Genomic DNA, 17,810 nt, shown 5'->3' on the forward strand with positions numbered 1-17,810 from the left:
TCCATTTAATCTAATTAATTATACATTTAATGTGCTGTATTACTAAAAGACAAAGTAATTTTATTGCTATTATTAATAGTTCCATTAAGGAAATTATAGATGTTCCTAAACACAGATTTATGACACCGCCACTCCTCACTGTAACAATGCGTTGATTGAATTACGGTCACATAGACAAAGAAAGAATAATAGCAATGAATGTATTAAGAATTTTTATTAGTGCTAATCTAATAATATTTATTTAATTGGAAAATAGTTAATTAAACCCTAAGTATAATTTATTAACAATAGTTGAACAATATTTCTCTTTTATTCCTAATATTTATTATGTACATGTTAATATGAGGTTAATAGATAAGGAATAATACTGTGAGATTAATTAAAAAATTAAACTCGTTTATACTTGTTGACAGACTTCCAATCCAGTAGTTATTAGAAATGAATATTTAAAATACTTTATCATGAATAAAGGTTTCTTTCATAATTTTATAGAGTATTTTTAAACAATATTTACGTATTTATCATTAGACATTTGTTAATTTATTAATCGCGCATTTCGAAGTGTTATTTTAAAAAATATGAACAAAATTATCATTTCGAGTTTTAAAAACATTGTTGTTACGTTTAAAATGTTTTATAGCGCATTGTTTTACTTACAGATCATATCGTATACGCTGAATATGATTTCCCTCACAACTCTGACTTTCGGAAAAGAAGATACACCAATTCTTAATCTTTTGTCACCTTGACTTATGTAGATTTCCTGTTCTTTGAGATAAACATCTTTTTCACAACTATCGACACAGCCGCAGTCGCGGGGTGATCTTGGAAGTCCCTGTTTATTTACAAATTTATTCCAAGTATTTTCGGAAGTAGATAATTTAATGATTTCCATTTTATATAGTATAATACATTTGAGTTCATAGAGATCACATATTTTTTCGTAGTCTGTACATGGAAGAGAAAATAGGCATGTAAGTAGATGGGTATTTATTTATTTAAAAAATATTATTAATAATATAAAATATTATTAATTAATTACTATCGAATAGATGTAGGTTACCTAGAATAAAATGAGCGTTTGTTGCAAGTTGCCACTTCTTGGAATGTATATAAGAGATAGTTAATCTACCTACTACTACTTTCCAAAATTTTTCATGAAATCTTGTACCTATAGAGTAGCATATAAAATTAATATTTATTATTAATAACTAAGAAACTTTTTTAAACTTACTCATATATTTATAGAAATGAGGCAAACAGTTGCATAGTTTCAATATCATTTGAATTCTGCACTCTAATATACAGTGATTATAGGAATATATAGGATATCTTTTGCTTATTGGTTCATCTAAAAATCTGTAAAGTTAAATGATTATTTAACATACATACTTATAAATTGACTAAACAAAGAGATTATAATCACCTGCAATTTCGATATGTTAGGGGTATATTTCGCAGTTTGTTGGATGCGCGGGTACTCCGCACTTGTACCCCTAAATATGTAAAGCCTTCGAGGTTTATAGTGTATGATGGCGTAGTACTTAATACTATCTCGTTAGGGTGGTGAATATAAACCTGTAAAGTTTTCAGAAATTTGAGCCGATGGCTCTTTTATAATAATAATAATAATAATAATATAATTTATTTGCTGAAAAACACGGTATACATATGTTAGCAATAATATGTTAGGAACAGGCGTGTTTTGCCAAAACAATGGCATGCAAAATTTTAATATTTATGGTAACTTCTTTTCTACTAAATACTACTACTACTAATACTATCAACAAAATATTATTTATGTGCTTATAGAGTAGAATTATTCTTTAGTCCAACAAGTCCTTAATTGAGTAATAACATTTGTCCAAAAGCCATTTGTACAGTGTGTTCTTAAATTTTGTCAGTGTTTTTATATTTATAATATCTTCGGGTATATTATTAAAAATTCTTATACACATATTATAACAATTTTTTTGATAAATCGTAGTCTTAGGAATTCTGTTTAATACTAGTCTATTTGGATTTCTTCTATTTCGCGGATAATGTTCTTTGGCAGTAATAAAGCTGTTTATATTTTTCTTAACAAATACAGCTGCTTCATAAATATACATGCAAGCTAGTGGAAGTATTTTATATTTTTTAAATAGTGGTCCGCAAGACTTCCATGGTGGAAGGCCGCAAAGAGCACGGATACATTTCTTCTGTACCAAGAAAGCCTTATTAATGTCTGTGGAATTACCCCATACTATTAAGCCATATCGCAATTGTGAGGCTACATATCCGTGATATGCCATCAGGGTTGTTTTCTCATCAGTAGTTTTACTTAATCTTCTAAGGACATATACAAATTTATTTATTTTGTTACAGACCTTATCTATTTGGGCTTTCCAGTTGCAATTATAGTCCATTTTGACTCCAAGAAATGAGGTTTCATGAAGTGACTTGATGCTTTCGCTGTTATATTTTATATTTAGTCCAAGTTCAGTTTCACCTTTGTTTCTAAATTGAATATATCCAGTTTTATCAAGATTCACAGTAAGATTATTCTCTTTAAGCCATTGTATGATGGAATTAACTGTTAGGTTAATCTCATCTTCAAAACTTCCCAAGTTCTCTGAGTCACATGTAATAGTAACAGAAATGTCATCAGCGAATAATACACATTCATGTTTTGTAACCTTAGGTAAATCATTTATATAAGTAAGAAATAATAAAGGCCCCAAAATACTTCCTTGAGGTACACCGTAGCCATTGTGCTTACTACTTGATTTATATGATGTTAATACTGATTTTTTATCCAGACGAATAATTTCCACATGTTGATATCTATTTGCCAGATAACTCTCTAACCAACTATAAGCTGGCCCCCGAATACCATAGGAGTACAGTTTGCTTAAAAGTACTTTATGAGATACACAGTCAAATGCTTTTTTCATGTCAAAGAAAAGTATTACAGTTTTATTTTTACTATCTATGTTGTCAATTATATTCCTTGTCAAGTTATAAATAGCCAATTCTGTCGATTTATTTTTTTGAAAACCATGTTGTGCATTTATTATTACTTTGAATTTTTCGAAAAATACTGTGAGTCTGTTATGCATAGCTTTTTCAAATATTTTTGCTAAGATAGTAATAAGAGTAATAGGACGATAATTATGTATAAGCAGTGGATCATCCTTTTTGTAAATAGGTTTTACAACAGAATACTTTAATCGAGTCGGGAACTGTCCTTGTTCAAATGAAAGATTTATTAAATACGTCAATATAGGTGATATTTCTTCAGCACAATCTTTTATCACTTTCGTACATATCTCGTCATATCCCTCCGAACTTGTGTTATTTAAAGATTTTATAATGTTATAAATTTCAAACACAACGTATGGTTTTAAAAATAGAGTGTTGCTAAGTGTTGTGTTCTGCATTTTAATAAAATTTTGGTCAGTCTTATCATTTCCATTGTTTTGATTTTTATATGTCAAATCAGTATAATAATCATTGAATATATTAGCAATTTCTTTCGAGTCAGTTATAATTTTTTCGTCAAATTTTATTTCGTTTATATAATTATTATTAATAACCGAGTCAATTTTATTCTGTATGATTTTCCAAGCTGTGAGACATTTATTCCTAGATTGTTTTATGTATTTATTATTTGTAATTTTTTTGGATACAGCTATGCATTTTTTAAGTTTTTTTACATAAGACATATATTTAATTTTGTTCTCTTGATTGCTGTTTCTATAGTATTCATATCGCAATGTTCTCTTTGTTTTGCAACTCTTTCTGAGACCCTTAGTAATCCACCGTGGTGTTCTATTACTATTTGTTATTTTTATAATTTTTTTAGGAAAATTTGATTCATATAGTAACTTGAATGTATCATGAAAATTATTAAATGCCTGATTAATATCATTTTCACAAAATACGTCTGAAAATGAGAGGCTGCTGAGATGATGGCGAAACTTAGCAATGTTGTCCTGGTTATATTCTCTGTAATATTTATACCAGACTATAGGAGTCCTCTTATGGTTAGTCGGAAAAGCTAACATTTGCGCAGTTTCGTGATCTGATATATCCAGGTATAACAAGTTACTTGTACTGTTATGTATATTGCTAAATATGTGATCAATGCACGAATTTTTCCTTGTCGGCCCCGTGATGTGTTGTATTAAGTTATAATTTTTTATTAAGTCTCCAAGTAATTTAGATTCTTTCGATTGTATCAATGTATTTATATTTAGGTCGCCCAATAATACTATTTTCCTGGTTACTTTTCTATTAGTTATATGATACAAAACTTTGTCTAAATTATTTATAAAAATAGTGGTATCGGAATCTGGAGTTCTGTATAAGCAAATAATTATAAGATTTTGATCGGGAACTTCTATGCCGCAACATTCAAAATGTCTTTCAATAGCAGAACTGCTCAAAACCGGTATTGGTTTTACTTTTATTCCTTTTCTAATTAATATACATACGCCACCTCTCTTTTTATTCTTCCTAGAGAAGTGTGAGGCAAGTTCATAGTTGCGCATATGAACATTTGATTCCTGACCATCCTTCAGAAAAGTTTCGGATAAGCAAATTATGTCAATATGTATTTTCTTAGTTAACATTTCAGCAAGCACTATCTCCAAATCATCAGACTTGCTCAATAAGCCGGCCACATTTTGATGCATAATTCTAAAGTAAGTTTCAAGAACGAAAAAATCCTTTATTTTCTTTTAGAGTAGTCTCTTTTAATTCCGTCACATCTGCTTTATTTGTTGTATTATTATTTTTTTTTCTAAAATAAAATGGAATAGTACCTTTTTTCGGAATAATTTTTGACGTATTATTGTAAGAAACTGTTTCTTGTAATTTGGGAAAGTAATAGGGGATTGTTCCACGTACAGGAAATCGTCTAGAACGTTGGATAGGCTGAATGGTACTCTTTGCTTGTTTGGTAGGAAGAAACGTGTTTTCATAGTCAATAGTATCTATAATAAAATTAATCTTCCGACACATGTTATATAAATATGCTGTATAGTATTCCTTGTTTTTTAAATTGATGAAAGTAGAATTTTTAAAATTTTGACAAACATGACGCAATATATAATTAAGATTGTTTACATTTAAATGTCGATTTTGAGATACACTGAGAACAATTACGTTACACATTCTAGTTAATTTCAAGATATTACTTAATTCAATCATTACTTCAAACGGATTAGTGTCATTTTCCCCGACTGAAATAATGATTTTGTCGTATTCATGAAAACTATACAATTTACATGTCTGTGTTATTTCTTCAGTCAATGCGTTTGGTTTTACAAATCCTGTTATTTTATATTTCTTGTATTGTGTGTTCTCTCTTGTGTTCATGAGTTTTTCTGTTAGCCCTGCACATTGATTTCCTCCAAAAATATAGATGTTGCTACTAGGTTTACTGTTTGCAGGTTTATTAAAATTTATATCCTTTTTAGCCTTTTCTGAGAGCACTTCTGATTTTTTCAGTGCTTCATTTTCAGATGGGGATGTATGAACAGTATTAATTAAATCCTTATGAAACTTTACAGTTGTTGACAGCACTGAGTTTCTTTGTTTTTTCGATTTACGAGAACTAGCAGCACGTTTTTGCGGTGTAGATATATTGTCCACTTTCACCATTTCATTTAAGACGTTAATTTTCATCTCTTTTCCTTCCAAAATTTTTTTAAGTTTACTATTTTCCAAGTTTAAATTTTCAATTTCTTCATGAGCGCTAGCCAGTTGCGTTGTCAGAAGACGTACTTCATCTTTCAATTGCAGAATACATGTGTTATCTGTAGGCGTCGGGAGACTATTATAGCTGGTATTGTTATAAGTAGAATTTGAAGAAATTGAGTCATCTGTTATGTTCATTGGTATATTATCGATAGAAATACTACGTTTATGGCACCTTCGTAGATGAGTTATATTTTTTTGTGATTGCTGCACTTTCTGAATTTTGATAGCGTTTTTATCCACACTAGTTGTAGCTTGAAAATTGGAGGTATTTGTACCAATAGGAGTGCTTTGTTTAGGTATGTTTTTTTTTAAACATCCGCTACATTTCCAGGTGTCTTTATTTATTTTGGTCATGAGAGTAAATCGCTTTATGGATACATTAGCACATTGCAGATCGTATATCAATTCACATGAGAAACATTGAAGATACTCTTTAGTTTTAATGTCATAAGTGCATTTTGTACATAATAATTTTTTCTTTCTTGACGACATATTTGTCTTAATAAAAAAATAATTAAATTATAAGTGTTCGAAAATCCTTAATATATTAACAAAAAGTAATCATAGGTGCAGGATTCGATCCTAAGTCCATTCGTTACCAGTAACCGTAGTGGTGTACCTTAACCCTCTAGGCTACCGTAGAGCTGCGAGTACAGTTGAAATTAAGTATTATAATAGTACTTTTTCAGTTCGAAGTCGTTATTCAGTTATTGAATTTTAAATATCATTATTTTATTTTTGCACTGTTTTTTTCATGTACCCACATTTATTTTATCTGTTTTCAATTCTTTGTTTATTTTATTCAAGACACTTTATAGATGGTTTTACACTATTTATATATTATTATTCTTTCTTTGAAGAGTTATTATTCTTCAGTTTAAAACTTGTTTGGACAACTTGATGATATCAGCACAGCACCTTTCGCTAATTTAATTTATATTATTTAATACTTAATATTGCGACGAGATAACATTATCACATAATCTTTGTATCTTATTACAAATATCGCACACTATTTTATAATGCTTTAGATATTTATTTATTTTTTAAGAAATATTCAACACAGAGATTAACTGTTATGTGAAGGCAGTGTTGCCATATTTATAATATATAATAGGCAATATGAGGTATAATAATACAAGATAAAACTTTAGATAAGGTTTATCGAAACCATTTTGTCCAATTAGGTGTATGATCTGTGTAGCCTATGAACGTCGGAGGCATTGCCTATGCTATGTTGAGCCTTGTGACATGAAGGCTCACATTACCTTATCATTTCATTGCCATTGCGGTTGATTCTGAGGCGCCGTTTTTCTAAATCTGTAAATCTTTTTCTAATCTTCTAACCTAAAATTAGAATTTGATATCACAATGACATCTTAATTCTAATATGAATTAAATTTCTGATAGATTTCTATCAATATTATAAATTTACTTTATGACGGTCCAGTCTATTCACACTAATTTCGTGAATTTATCATATTAAAATTAAGAGACAGTTTAAAAGAAATCGCGCTTCGGAATCAAACCTATTGTCTTCTTTCGATTGGAATGATCGACCACAGTACGCAAGAAGTTGTTTACCTCCCGTAAGGGTTAATTTTAAATTTTCATTTATATTCGTATTTATATTATTACCTGTGTAATATTCATCACAAACGGTCAAGTCTTTAACATGAAAGATTTAACCGCAGATACACAGACAAGTCGACAAATACACAAATAGGAGATATATTAGAAGAACTATCAATTTCGATTTATTAGCACCTTTGTTAGGTACACTCAAAAATTATTGCAGAAATATTATTATATAAGTAAAGTAACATTTGTGTGTTTGTAAACAAATTTGAATGGATATTGATGATACTTTTACATCGTGTTGGTCGCATATTAATTTTGTAATTTTTGATATAGCTATTTTTTGTTTGCATATAATTTTAAATGATTCCATAGTCTTTTGTATTTTGCATTACTTGTTACCTTGTAAACGTCAGCGTAATTTGAAATTTGGGAGAAAAAATCTCTGTCGTAAATTGAGAGATCAATGTTTTTTTTAACATATTTTATGTCGTCGTTTCTTCGCAAGCTGAAAATAATAAAAATACCTTCATCCTTATCATTAAACATTCCAGATGTAAGAAGAAAGAATATGTTTAAAACATTTAAAAATTTTCTACCTAACATTTGGGAATATTAAATACTAGTTTTTACTCAAGACTTCATTCATCAGAAGATATTTTACGGCCTGGAATAAAAAGTAGCCTATATGCTTTTCTATCCTATTTTAGTACGTGTATACCAAATTTCATATCAAGTGGTTAAACCGTTAAGGCGCTATTAGATAACAAACAAACAAAAAAACTCACATAATTATAGGATAAGATTAAAAATGTATCATGTAACGAAGTAATTTGAGCTCGTATTTATATAGAATGAATTTTTTTATAGAAATTATATAACTAGATTCTTATATTTTGAAACTAAATGTAGAATTTGTATCAACTATACAAAGTTAACAATTTCTTTAAAAATAATATCATAATTCTTTGTTCTGATTATCATCATCATATCAGCCATGGTTTAACTGTCTTTAACTGTCCACTGCTGAACATAAGCCTCCCCCTGGAAAAAGGGGGTTGCCAGTAGTTGTCACGCTTGGCAGGTGGGTTGACAACCGTAGTCGGGCATTAGAGATGTTTTAAGAGGGAGGCTGCTTCCCATCCCTCGCCCACCCTTAGTCGGCTCTTACCACACCCACGGGATAGGAAGGGGTGGCCTATTCTATGCCGGAACCACACAGACTACTTGTTATGATTAATATATTCATAATTTTATCACAATTTAAAGATGTTTTATTGTACTGTAATGGTGGTTATTGTTTGCCAAGGGGTGTATATTCTATGATATAGTAAATAGGTTGTAATTATAATATCGCAGGCACTGTTTTTATTTATCCACCTATATATGATACACTTGTATTACTTACTCAGGGTTATCGAATATAGCAACATTAGAGTTGATGACGTGGCACATTCCCATTTCTGTCATGGATGATTCTACTGATATAGGCCAGTTAGTGTTCGTGTTTATCGAGTTATTATTTATTTTTTTACCTATAGCAGTTATTATTTCCATATAATCTTTTGGGTATATGATTTTCTAGAAATTTAATTAAAAATTACAACAATATAAAAAAATGCCTCGTAATAACATTAAACATTGCTCAATGTTATCCATTATGAAAAATAAAATTAAAATTTGACATGTTCACGACTTTAATCTTGATTGGGATTCATAGAAGAAGCATAGTCGGCTGTTGTAGTTACTGTATGAACAAAATATGCCCATTTTAATTTTTTGTTTCCTTCCTGATACGCCATCTAGCACAGGAGAAATATCTCAATATGGTGTTACAGCTACGCAACAGTAAAGGTTCATATCAAATCGACGTTGGTATTTTTCACTAAACACGGGGATTGTTTTTAATGAGGAGAAATGAAACGATTACCTCGCCTGCGCTATCGATTTACATTGGCGAGACAGAAATGACGAATTCAATAACAATTACTATGGTTTCCGTGGAGAATTGCGTGGAGGTCGACCTAACACGATATATTGCTAGCAATGGGGCCGTACATCCCATTACTAATAATTCCTTTCCTCTTGATCCAAGAGAAAGCTCCTGTCCTTTATCGGGTTACTCGGTACCTCTGGTTTGTATTTTTTTTTCGTTGGCGTGAGTGCTGTCATAAATTTGTTACTCAAATCCATAAAATGAGACGGGAACACCAGAATTCTGGCACTAATGTATGTTGTTAAACTATCGTATTTAATAGGCGTTTTTATAATTTACAATACTACGGCACGATATTGTACGATTACTATTTACCATCACAACATAATAGAAGAGTGAAATGTATCCATTTTTGCTGTGGGTTGCGGTACGGTATTTACAACATCCCGTCCTCGCTATTGGGTACGGGTGATGGGAGGAATTTAAATTTAAATGCGAGGGAGTACCTGTTATCAGTACTTGTTACATACCTCAGATGTGTTTGTAAATTGTGCGCTTAAGAAATCAATTGTCTCTAAAGATATCGAAGCGATTGTTCTTAATTGTAAATTTATATCCACTCCAACAGAATCCAGGGTTTCGCTAAATACAATAAAATATGTATTAAGTCTTATAGTACTCGTAAATGTATTTTAGATTTTTATTTGCTTTATTAAGGAAATATAGGAATATCATTGTGTTAGACTTCATTTAAGTTGCTGAATTCATTTAAATGTGTTTAGTCATGTGCGATTAAAAAATACATATACCTACCTCCTTTTTTAATTAATAAACTATAATTTACAAAGGTTTTACAAATATAAGTGTTTTTTTTTTGTATCAAAAAAGTGGAAAACAAGCATACAACCTTTTGATAGTAAACAGTTACTGTAGCATATAGACACCTGCAGTATTAGGAATATTACTTGCAGTTTTCTGACCCTGATGGAACCTTAATAATCATGAATGTAGGATGGTTAAAAATAACTTACTTGACCAATGTATTTAAATCATCTTCGTCTATTTTTTCCAATGGACATAATGTTATGGCTGGATATGAAATATTCCAATTGAAATAGTCCTTTTCTACGCTCATAACTATGGGAGTATTCTGAAATTATTACATTAATATTATAACTATTTTCTTATTTTATTATTCCTCTTAGGTACCTTGAGTTTCGTATTATTTATTAATTTACTCTTTATTACACCACTTAAGGAATTAATTATATATTATATTTTCGTATGTATATCGGAGGGTCATGATTCAGTCTCACCTCAAATCTAGGCAGGTACCTACTTCATCTATTTTATATTTCGACTTTCGTTTTTCAGTAATTCTGATTATCATCTTGGTGAAATAGACGTAACGAGCCAAATGATCTGGTTATATTCTCACTAGTCATTCCTCAATGGTACCTCACCAATGTAAACCAATAGTCTAGATGCATTTACCTATTTACAGGTATGATTACAGTAAAAGGCAAAAGTTTGTAATACTTACGACATATCTAGTATATTGAGTTAAGAGCAATGATGATGCTAAACCAAGGCAGCACACGAAGCTGGTCGTCCAGAAAGCCCTGCAGGTATTTTGTTTATTTATCGCTTAGGTAGAACCTCACTCATAAAGTTTAAATTGTTGCGACCCAAATATATCTAACTGGTTGAGAAACTATGTTTACTACTGGGCTTATACAACGTATAACTGAAAGTAAACAACATGAAACAACTTTCCCCAGAGAAGGTCTCCGAAAGTCGGATTACGAAAAATAATCCTTCGTACAATTCCCGCGGTCAAATGATTGATTAATTGATTGTTAAATACCTTATTTGATTTCGTATTATACCCTTATCGTTACGTTTTAAGTGATTTCAAAAAGAAAAAGCCTATCAAGTTGTTTATTTTTTGCGTGTGTGTTACGCGATATTTCATTAATTGAGTTTAACATTGCTATCGATAGCGTTTCCCATTTTAATTTCTACATATTAATTTGGTGACATAATAAATAAATAAGGTCAACTAATTTAGTCATTATTGTAGCAGCTGTCTATTTGCTAAGAAAAATCTTGGCGCAACAGTAAATGCGTTGTATACCTACTCGTATTGTTAAGTCCGCGATTTGAATCTTAATCGATCACTTCATGTAATAAATTTTTATAACCTGCTTCATGCCTGGATTGTAGCCCGCAGATATTGTTTTTTTTTTAAATATAAAATATATATTCGTTTGACAACATATGTATGGAATTTATATACTAAAAAAAAATATAAAATATTACCACCGTAGATATAATTAGTTTAGCGTAATTAATATACTGTTTAAATTAAAATACGTGTTTGTTAAGCATGTTTCCATTTAAACACTGCATTAATATTTTCGCACCTGTAAACTTAGAACTAAGATAACAATGTGCAAAGCTCTGTTGAAAGTGGACAAAGTGCAAATAAAACAGATTTACTTTGCCCAGCGAGTTCCGTATAGTTGACTTTAATCCAATATAGATAAGGTGCACCCTACTGAAAGATTTTTATATCGTTACAATATGAGATACTTATATTATAGCAATAGGTATAATTTTATGAAAAAAGTATCGCGTCTAGGTTCAATGGGAATCACATGAAACATTGTCTCTAATCTTGACGTCTCTGCTTTATACGGCTAAAGGTTCCTTTTTATCATTTATGTTCTATGTATAGTAGTTCAACAAACATGTATATGTATGTATTAAAAAATTTTTTTTTCTAAGTGACCGAATGAGTGATAATCATCTGAAGCTAACAATAAATATACTCACATATATACATTTACACTTAAAAGATTTTGTTTTGCATTTGATTTCATTCAAACGGATTTTTTTAATATGCTTTGTTTAAATAGGTAATACGAATTAAAATTTACAGGAAAATTAATAGCAGCAATATTAATATACAACTGCGTTGGTATCTCATTTTTAGAATTGTATAATTAAATAAAAACTAACTATGTAACTATTAACTATGTAATTAATAAAATTATATTTAAGTAGGTACATACGTTTCAAACCAATGTGTATTCTTTTCAACAATATAGGGCAGACCATGCGTACTACAACTCCGTAATTCGTTTCCTAAATAGTTGATTAGTTTCTTTTTCTTCAGCTTCCTTGCGTAATTATCACGTTTCGTCTTGAATGTTTTCTTTTCTTTTGCTCTCGTATCCTTCATGATTTTTGTAGGTTTCCTATAATTTACTTCTGAGTAAAACGTTATTGTGTATAAACTTTTCGAATAAACATCAAAATGAACATCGATACCGAGTTTGATGTCGTTACATTAAAAAAGAAAAACGTCATCTATGGAGTTGGCTTAGTTTGTTTTTTGTTAAATTTAATTTTGTTAGTTTGACATTATTTGTTTATTTTAATGTATTCGTGTACATAATATAGAGTTGTTACAATTATTATATTTTACATAGAAACTATGTAAAATATAATAATTGTATCCAACACTTATATATCATGTTTGTATATTACAGTAGTATTTATAGATTGTTATATTATTTATATTATACTAGTTTTTACCGAGATTTTGTCCACATGACCTGGATTAATTTTAATGATTGGGATAAAAAATAGCCTATGTAATCAATGAAAATGATACCATAGTCATAAATTGGTTGAGCCGTAAGTAAGGATGTAAAATTAATTGTATCGTGTGACTTTGTTCGCATTAATTAGAATGAAAATATTCTTTTATTAATCTGGATTATGGTTCCTCTGTCTACTAAATTTCATTGGAATCGTTCAGACGTTTGTGACGTGATTGTAAAACACATCAAAACGTCTTTACAAACTTTCATTTACATATTCGTATACTAGTAAGATAACCAAAGTAGCAAAGTAACCTTAATATTTCATCATTATTAAGCATCCAGGATAATGTTGTTATGAACGACGGCTAAGGTAAAGCATGTAGGTAGTTAGTTATTAGTTTGTCATTAGTTAAGTATTAATTTCTTCATTGTACATAGATACAGAGTTACTTTTTAAATTTGGAAATATAAGACGCAGGCTATTCGCAATGAATAACAGAGTGAAGCATTTAGTATGAATGGTGGTATCATATTATAAATGTAAAGCTCTTGGGTGTATTGTGTTCAGAGATGTAATTTGTAAAGATGTTTGGATGGTTGTTGGATGGTTTATCACTCAATCATGCTAATATGGTTTAACACTTTTAAATGCAATTTGGAACACCGATTATAAGGATAGGTATTTTTATCCATTTATATGAACAATGATGCGAGGTACCTATATTTAATCAAGTAGCATATATGCTGAAAATATAAATTATAAATTTTGCTTTGATAGAGGTAGGATAAACAGATTTACCTGTAATTTTTATGTAGTTTCTATTAGGAATCTCGTCTTCTATTTAGCCTTTTAGCTCGGTGCCCAATTTAGTTAATCAAGTTGAGTGCAGCTGGTAATGTGGTGTTTGATTCCAAAGTTAGCCCACATTTAGTCGTTTTAGGACACTGTGATGGTCGTAGGAATATCAACAAAATTAAGTTAATTTTAAGAGCTACATTGAATGTTCTGGAAAATTACAAGTAATTTACTTTTTATATAATACATATTTAGAGGGAGAAAAGGAAATAATTATTTACAAAATGGATTAAGCAAATTATTATGAACAAAACTGCCAAATGGGGATTTACAATTTATTAGCAGTTAAAGACCGTGTAAAATGGAATAACATCATAAGAGAGGCAACAAACACCTTTCAAGGACACGACCTTCAGTAATGAAGAGGACGAAGAGAGAGAGAGAGCAGTTAAAGAGACAGTTGTTAAAAGTACTATTAAAATATATATTTATTGTACAGATATATTTCCCTCTCTTTTTTTTAAGTCTGCTGTCTATTTTCCTTAGATTTCAAGAAGTTTAAAAATATCGGCAGATTGCTTCTCCATACTTTTTTGTTCAAAAGAACAAATATATAGATATTCTATGTGATGAAACAATATTTCTATTGTTTCATCACATAGAATATCTATTGAAAAATACAATACAGATTGGGCTATGTATGATTATAATAATGTGCCTATTATTTGAATTATGAATAAAGAATGTAAATGGACTTCTATTTAACTTTGATTTAACGTAGGTACCTATTTATCGTGTCAGCTTCAATTGTTAGGTATTAATGATAATATTGGTTCATAATTGCTTGAAAGTTTAGGTAATTTATACATTAAATAATACTTATAATAAAATTATTCGCCGTCTATTTACATTGTAAAAGCCAATAAACTGGAAAAATAATTAAAAATTATACCTACTTAGTATTGAGTGTGATGAGGCCGGAATGGACTTAGAAATTAACTTAATTAAACCATAAGCTTTTAATTTCTTCAATTGTGCTTAATGAAAGGTCTAATGGAGAGAATCTCGGCAAATGAGCTGAGCAAATTTTGTTAATAAATGTTTTACTTATTTCTAATTATCCTGATAAATTTTAGTTTACGTACCCGTATTTCTATTCAGATTTTTTTTTATTTTTACATTATAATATTAAAAATACGAAAATTTTCTTTCTGAATGTAAAATAAACCTCATGTCATAGTGTTTCCATAGTCATTAGCTTTTAGTAAATGTTGGTATTGCTTGACACAAAATACTTGTTATTAAATCAATTGATACCAACAAAACATAATAACAATAACATTGTACATTCGGACCTTTTTTATTTATTGTACTTTTTTATATTAATTTATTTATTGCCAGTGAAAGAGAAGCTTTGAAGAATTACCACAATTATGCACGAAGCTGAATTGGCGGGAGTATGAACAAAACCATATGTATTTTTTTTTACGTTTTGAAGTGGAACTAATTTTAAATGAACGTAGTTAGGATTAAGTGTGCTGTATCTAAGTAATACGTTTTAAGTATAGTTATGTATATATTAGTACACTTGAAACATTTTAGTTATTTAAATACAATATTTAGAACCGTAACGAATATTTTATATATATATATATATATATATATATATATATATATATATATATATATATATATATATATATATATATATATACACAGTAACATATTGATTTTCAGCCATATATTTGAGGTCATTACTCTATAGCGTCAATATCTAAGTAATTTTTTATTTTTTTTTTGATAAGGGTAGCATTTCCGATTAAATTAAGTATATCAAGTTAATATTTTAGAATAATTACTATGGATTTCGAACAGAATAAATAAATCAAAGATATATTTTTTGTTGTCATTAATGTTTCTCAATTTGAATATATTTTTTGTACATGCATTTTATAATATATTTGTTAACTGTGAGCTACTTTTGATGTTTTTTATTACATAATTTGTACATACTACGTATAGTTGATTATATGTGTACTGAAGTTAGGTAAATAAATTATAGTTAACTTTTAATATTACCAATTGTTATATTAAGTTGTTTGAAACTTTTGAGTTTGTATTTACTTATCAGTGTCGATAAATCATGTAATGATAGAATGTGCATGGCGCAGCACTGTTGTCGTATGTTTACACGCATTTCACACACGCAAGTGTAATCACTTAATCGTTTCGTTTTTTGTTATTACATTTCCAGTCTGTTAGTACGTATTAACATACGTATTAACATAGTATAACTACTAAGTCTATGGGTTATATAGCCAGATATATCTGCTTCATGTATTATTTTAATTTGCAATTATTATTTGTTTAGTAGGAACAAGTCAAATATCAGTATACAGATGCTGTTTTATATCTAGTAAGTATGAAACATAGCATTTATTATTACTATACAATGTTGAAAAATACGAAGAAACAGAGAAGAATTAAATACGCCATATGTGAAACATCAGTGTTTGTTTGACATAGTAATTGAGACCTGTTACTTATTGATGGAACCTTTAGTAGAGCGCAAGTTGCTAAGTGGAGCTTACCAGTTTTCATCCCTGTGGGGAATCGTATCATTACGGTAACGAACTATCCAATTTGACTAATTTATAATTTATTAGTAATTTGTTGGTTTAGAATATTCCGTTTAATGACAGGCAGTAATTAAGCAATGTTTCTCGATCACCAATCTAAATTAAAATTAATATTTACTCAATACGTAGATATTTGTGGAGAGATATAAAATCATTAAGATTTTAGTCATAAACTCTTAGCTGTAACAGAGTACAAAATGATACATAGAAAAGTTTATGGGTATTCATCAGTTACATTACATATAATCTTAGTACACAATCTGAACAAGCATACTCGTATACTTACCAACTTACCTACATTTATCGTAACATTTTGTGTGTTTCTTTTAATTGTTTTATGTGTATATATAAAAACTCATGGTGTGTTGGATAAAATGGAGCGAATGTGTGTACATAATGTATGTTATATTATAGAATAACTAGAAATTAATTAAAAAAAAATTGCTTGCTCCGTTTGAATATTTTTTTTAGATAACGGTGTAATTATATGAGGGTGTAACCTTAGGGTGTAACGTATATAGAGGAATCAATAAAACAGTAAACATATTACACGTCAGTGATTTGACGAAGAGTAATTTATTTGTTTTCCATAAAACCCACGAGGGTCGTTACAAAGCAAACGCTAACTTTATCAGAATGCCCGTGTTGTAGTCAAGAATGCCCTAATCGGCCATTTGCTAGCGTTAAGCTCCTATTTATTATCGTAACTAGTGGAGTACTATCGCTTTCTGAGAGAATTGAAGATCGTTCTGTGTTTCTTACATGGCCATTTGTCTGTACCCTCTTACTAATTCAACAAAACGTGAGAGCTGCCGAGATAACAACTTCGTTTTGGAGATTCTCGATAGAATAGTTCGATTGAATATAGCTTTTGTATGCCTTTTACACTTTGAATGTCTGAAATGAGATATTTACGAAAACATTTCAAATTGGATGAAATATCTCCCCATATGTAATGCAATGCTCTTGCAATATGATATCTTATTTCTTACACATAATAATGTGTAAGAGAAAAAAACTCTGAATAAAGTGCTATACCAAACCCTCTTACCAGAGGGAGGAAAGTATGTTAGTAATGCAGACTATCAGTCTCATTGCTAGCAATATATTCTGTCAGGTCGAGTTCTGTGTGGTCTCCCTTGGAAACCATCGTGACTAATTTTTTTTGTATACAACTTAGAATGGCAAACAAGCTGACGGCCTACCTGATGGAAAGTGGTCGCCTATAGACATGAGCAGTACCATGGACATAACAGAGTATACTGTTTCGCCCATGATACCTCCTATGCGTTGCCATTCCTGAGGACTCAGATGTTATTCCTCTATACCCTGTAAATTCACGCCATATCCCACCCTTCAAACCGAAACACAGCCAAGCAAACACAACTGTTTCACGGTAGAAACACGAGTGGGACATTAATCAATCAAATATCAGATACCTACACAATCAAATCTTTCCTGTTTATATATATATACGAGGTTTGTCCGGAAAGTACGTA

General features: G+C 29.8%; 1 protein-coding gene across 1 annotated transcript; it reads right to left on the bottom strand.

Moving 5' to 3' along the window:
• Positions 1–8: 8 nt before the first annotated feature.
• On the bottom strand, positions 9–12,509 carry LOC113510800 (sodium channel protein Nach-like). Its single transcript, XM_052896387.1, has 10 exons — positions 12,340–12,509; positions 10,806–10,884; positions 10,294–10,412; positions 9,793–9,904; positions 8,735–8,907; positions 7,729–7,834; positions 1,427–1,578; positions 1,235–1,359; positions 658–981; positions 9–138 (listed from the first exon to the last, which is right to left on the bottom strand). Exons 1-10 carry the CDS (start codon positions 12,507–12,509, stop codon positions 11–13), a joined length of 1,488 nt encoding a protein of 495 aa, XP_052752347.1. The 3' UTR covers positions 9–10.
• Positions 12,510–17,810: the final 5,301 nt, after the last annotated feature.

Source organism: Galleria mellonella, unplaced genomic scaffold, assembly GCF_026898425.1.
Source record: "Galleria mellonella isolate WM207_F2 unplaced genomic scaffold, CSIRO_AGI_GalMel_v1 utg32, whole genome shotgun sequence".
Lineage (NCBI taxonomy): Eukaryota > Metazoa > Arthropoda > Insecta > Lepidoptera > Pyralidae > Galleria > Galleria mellonella.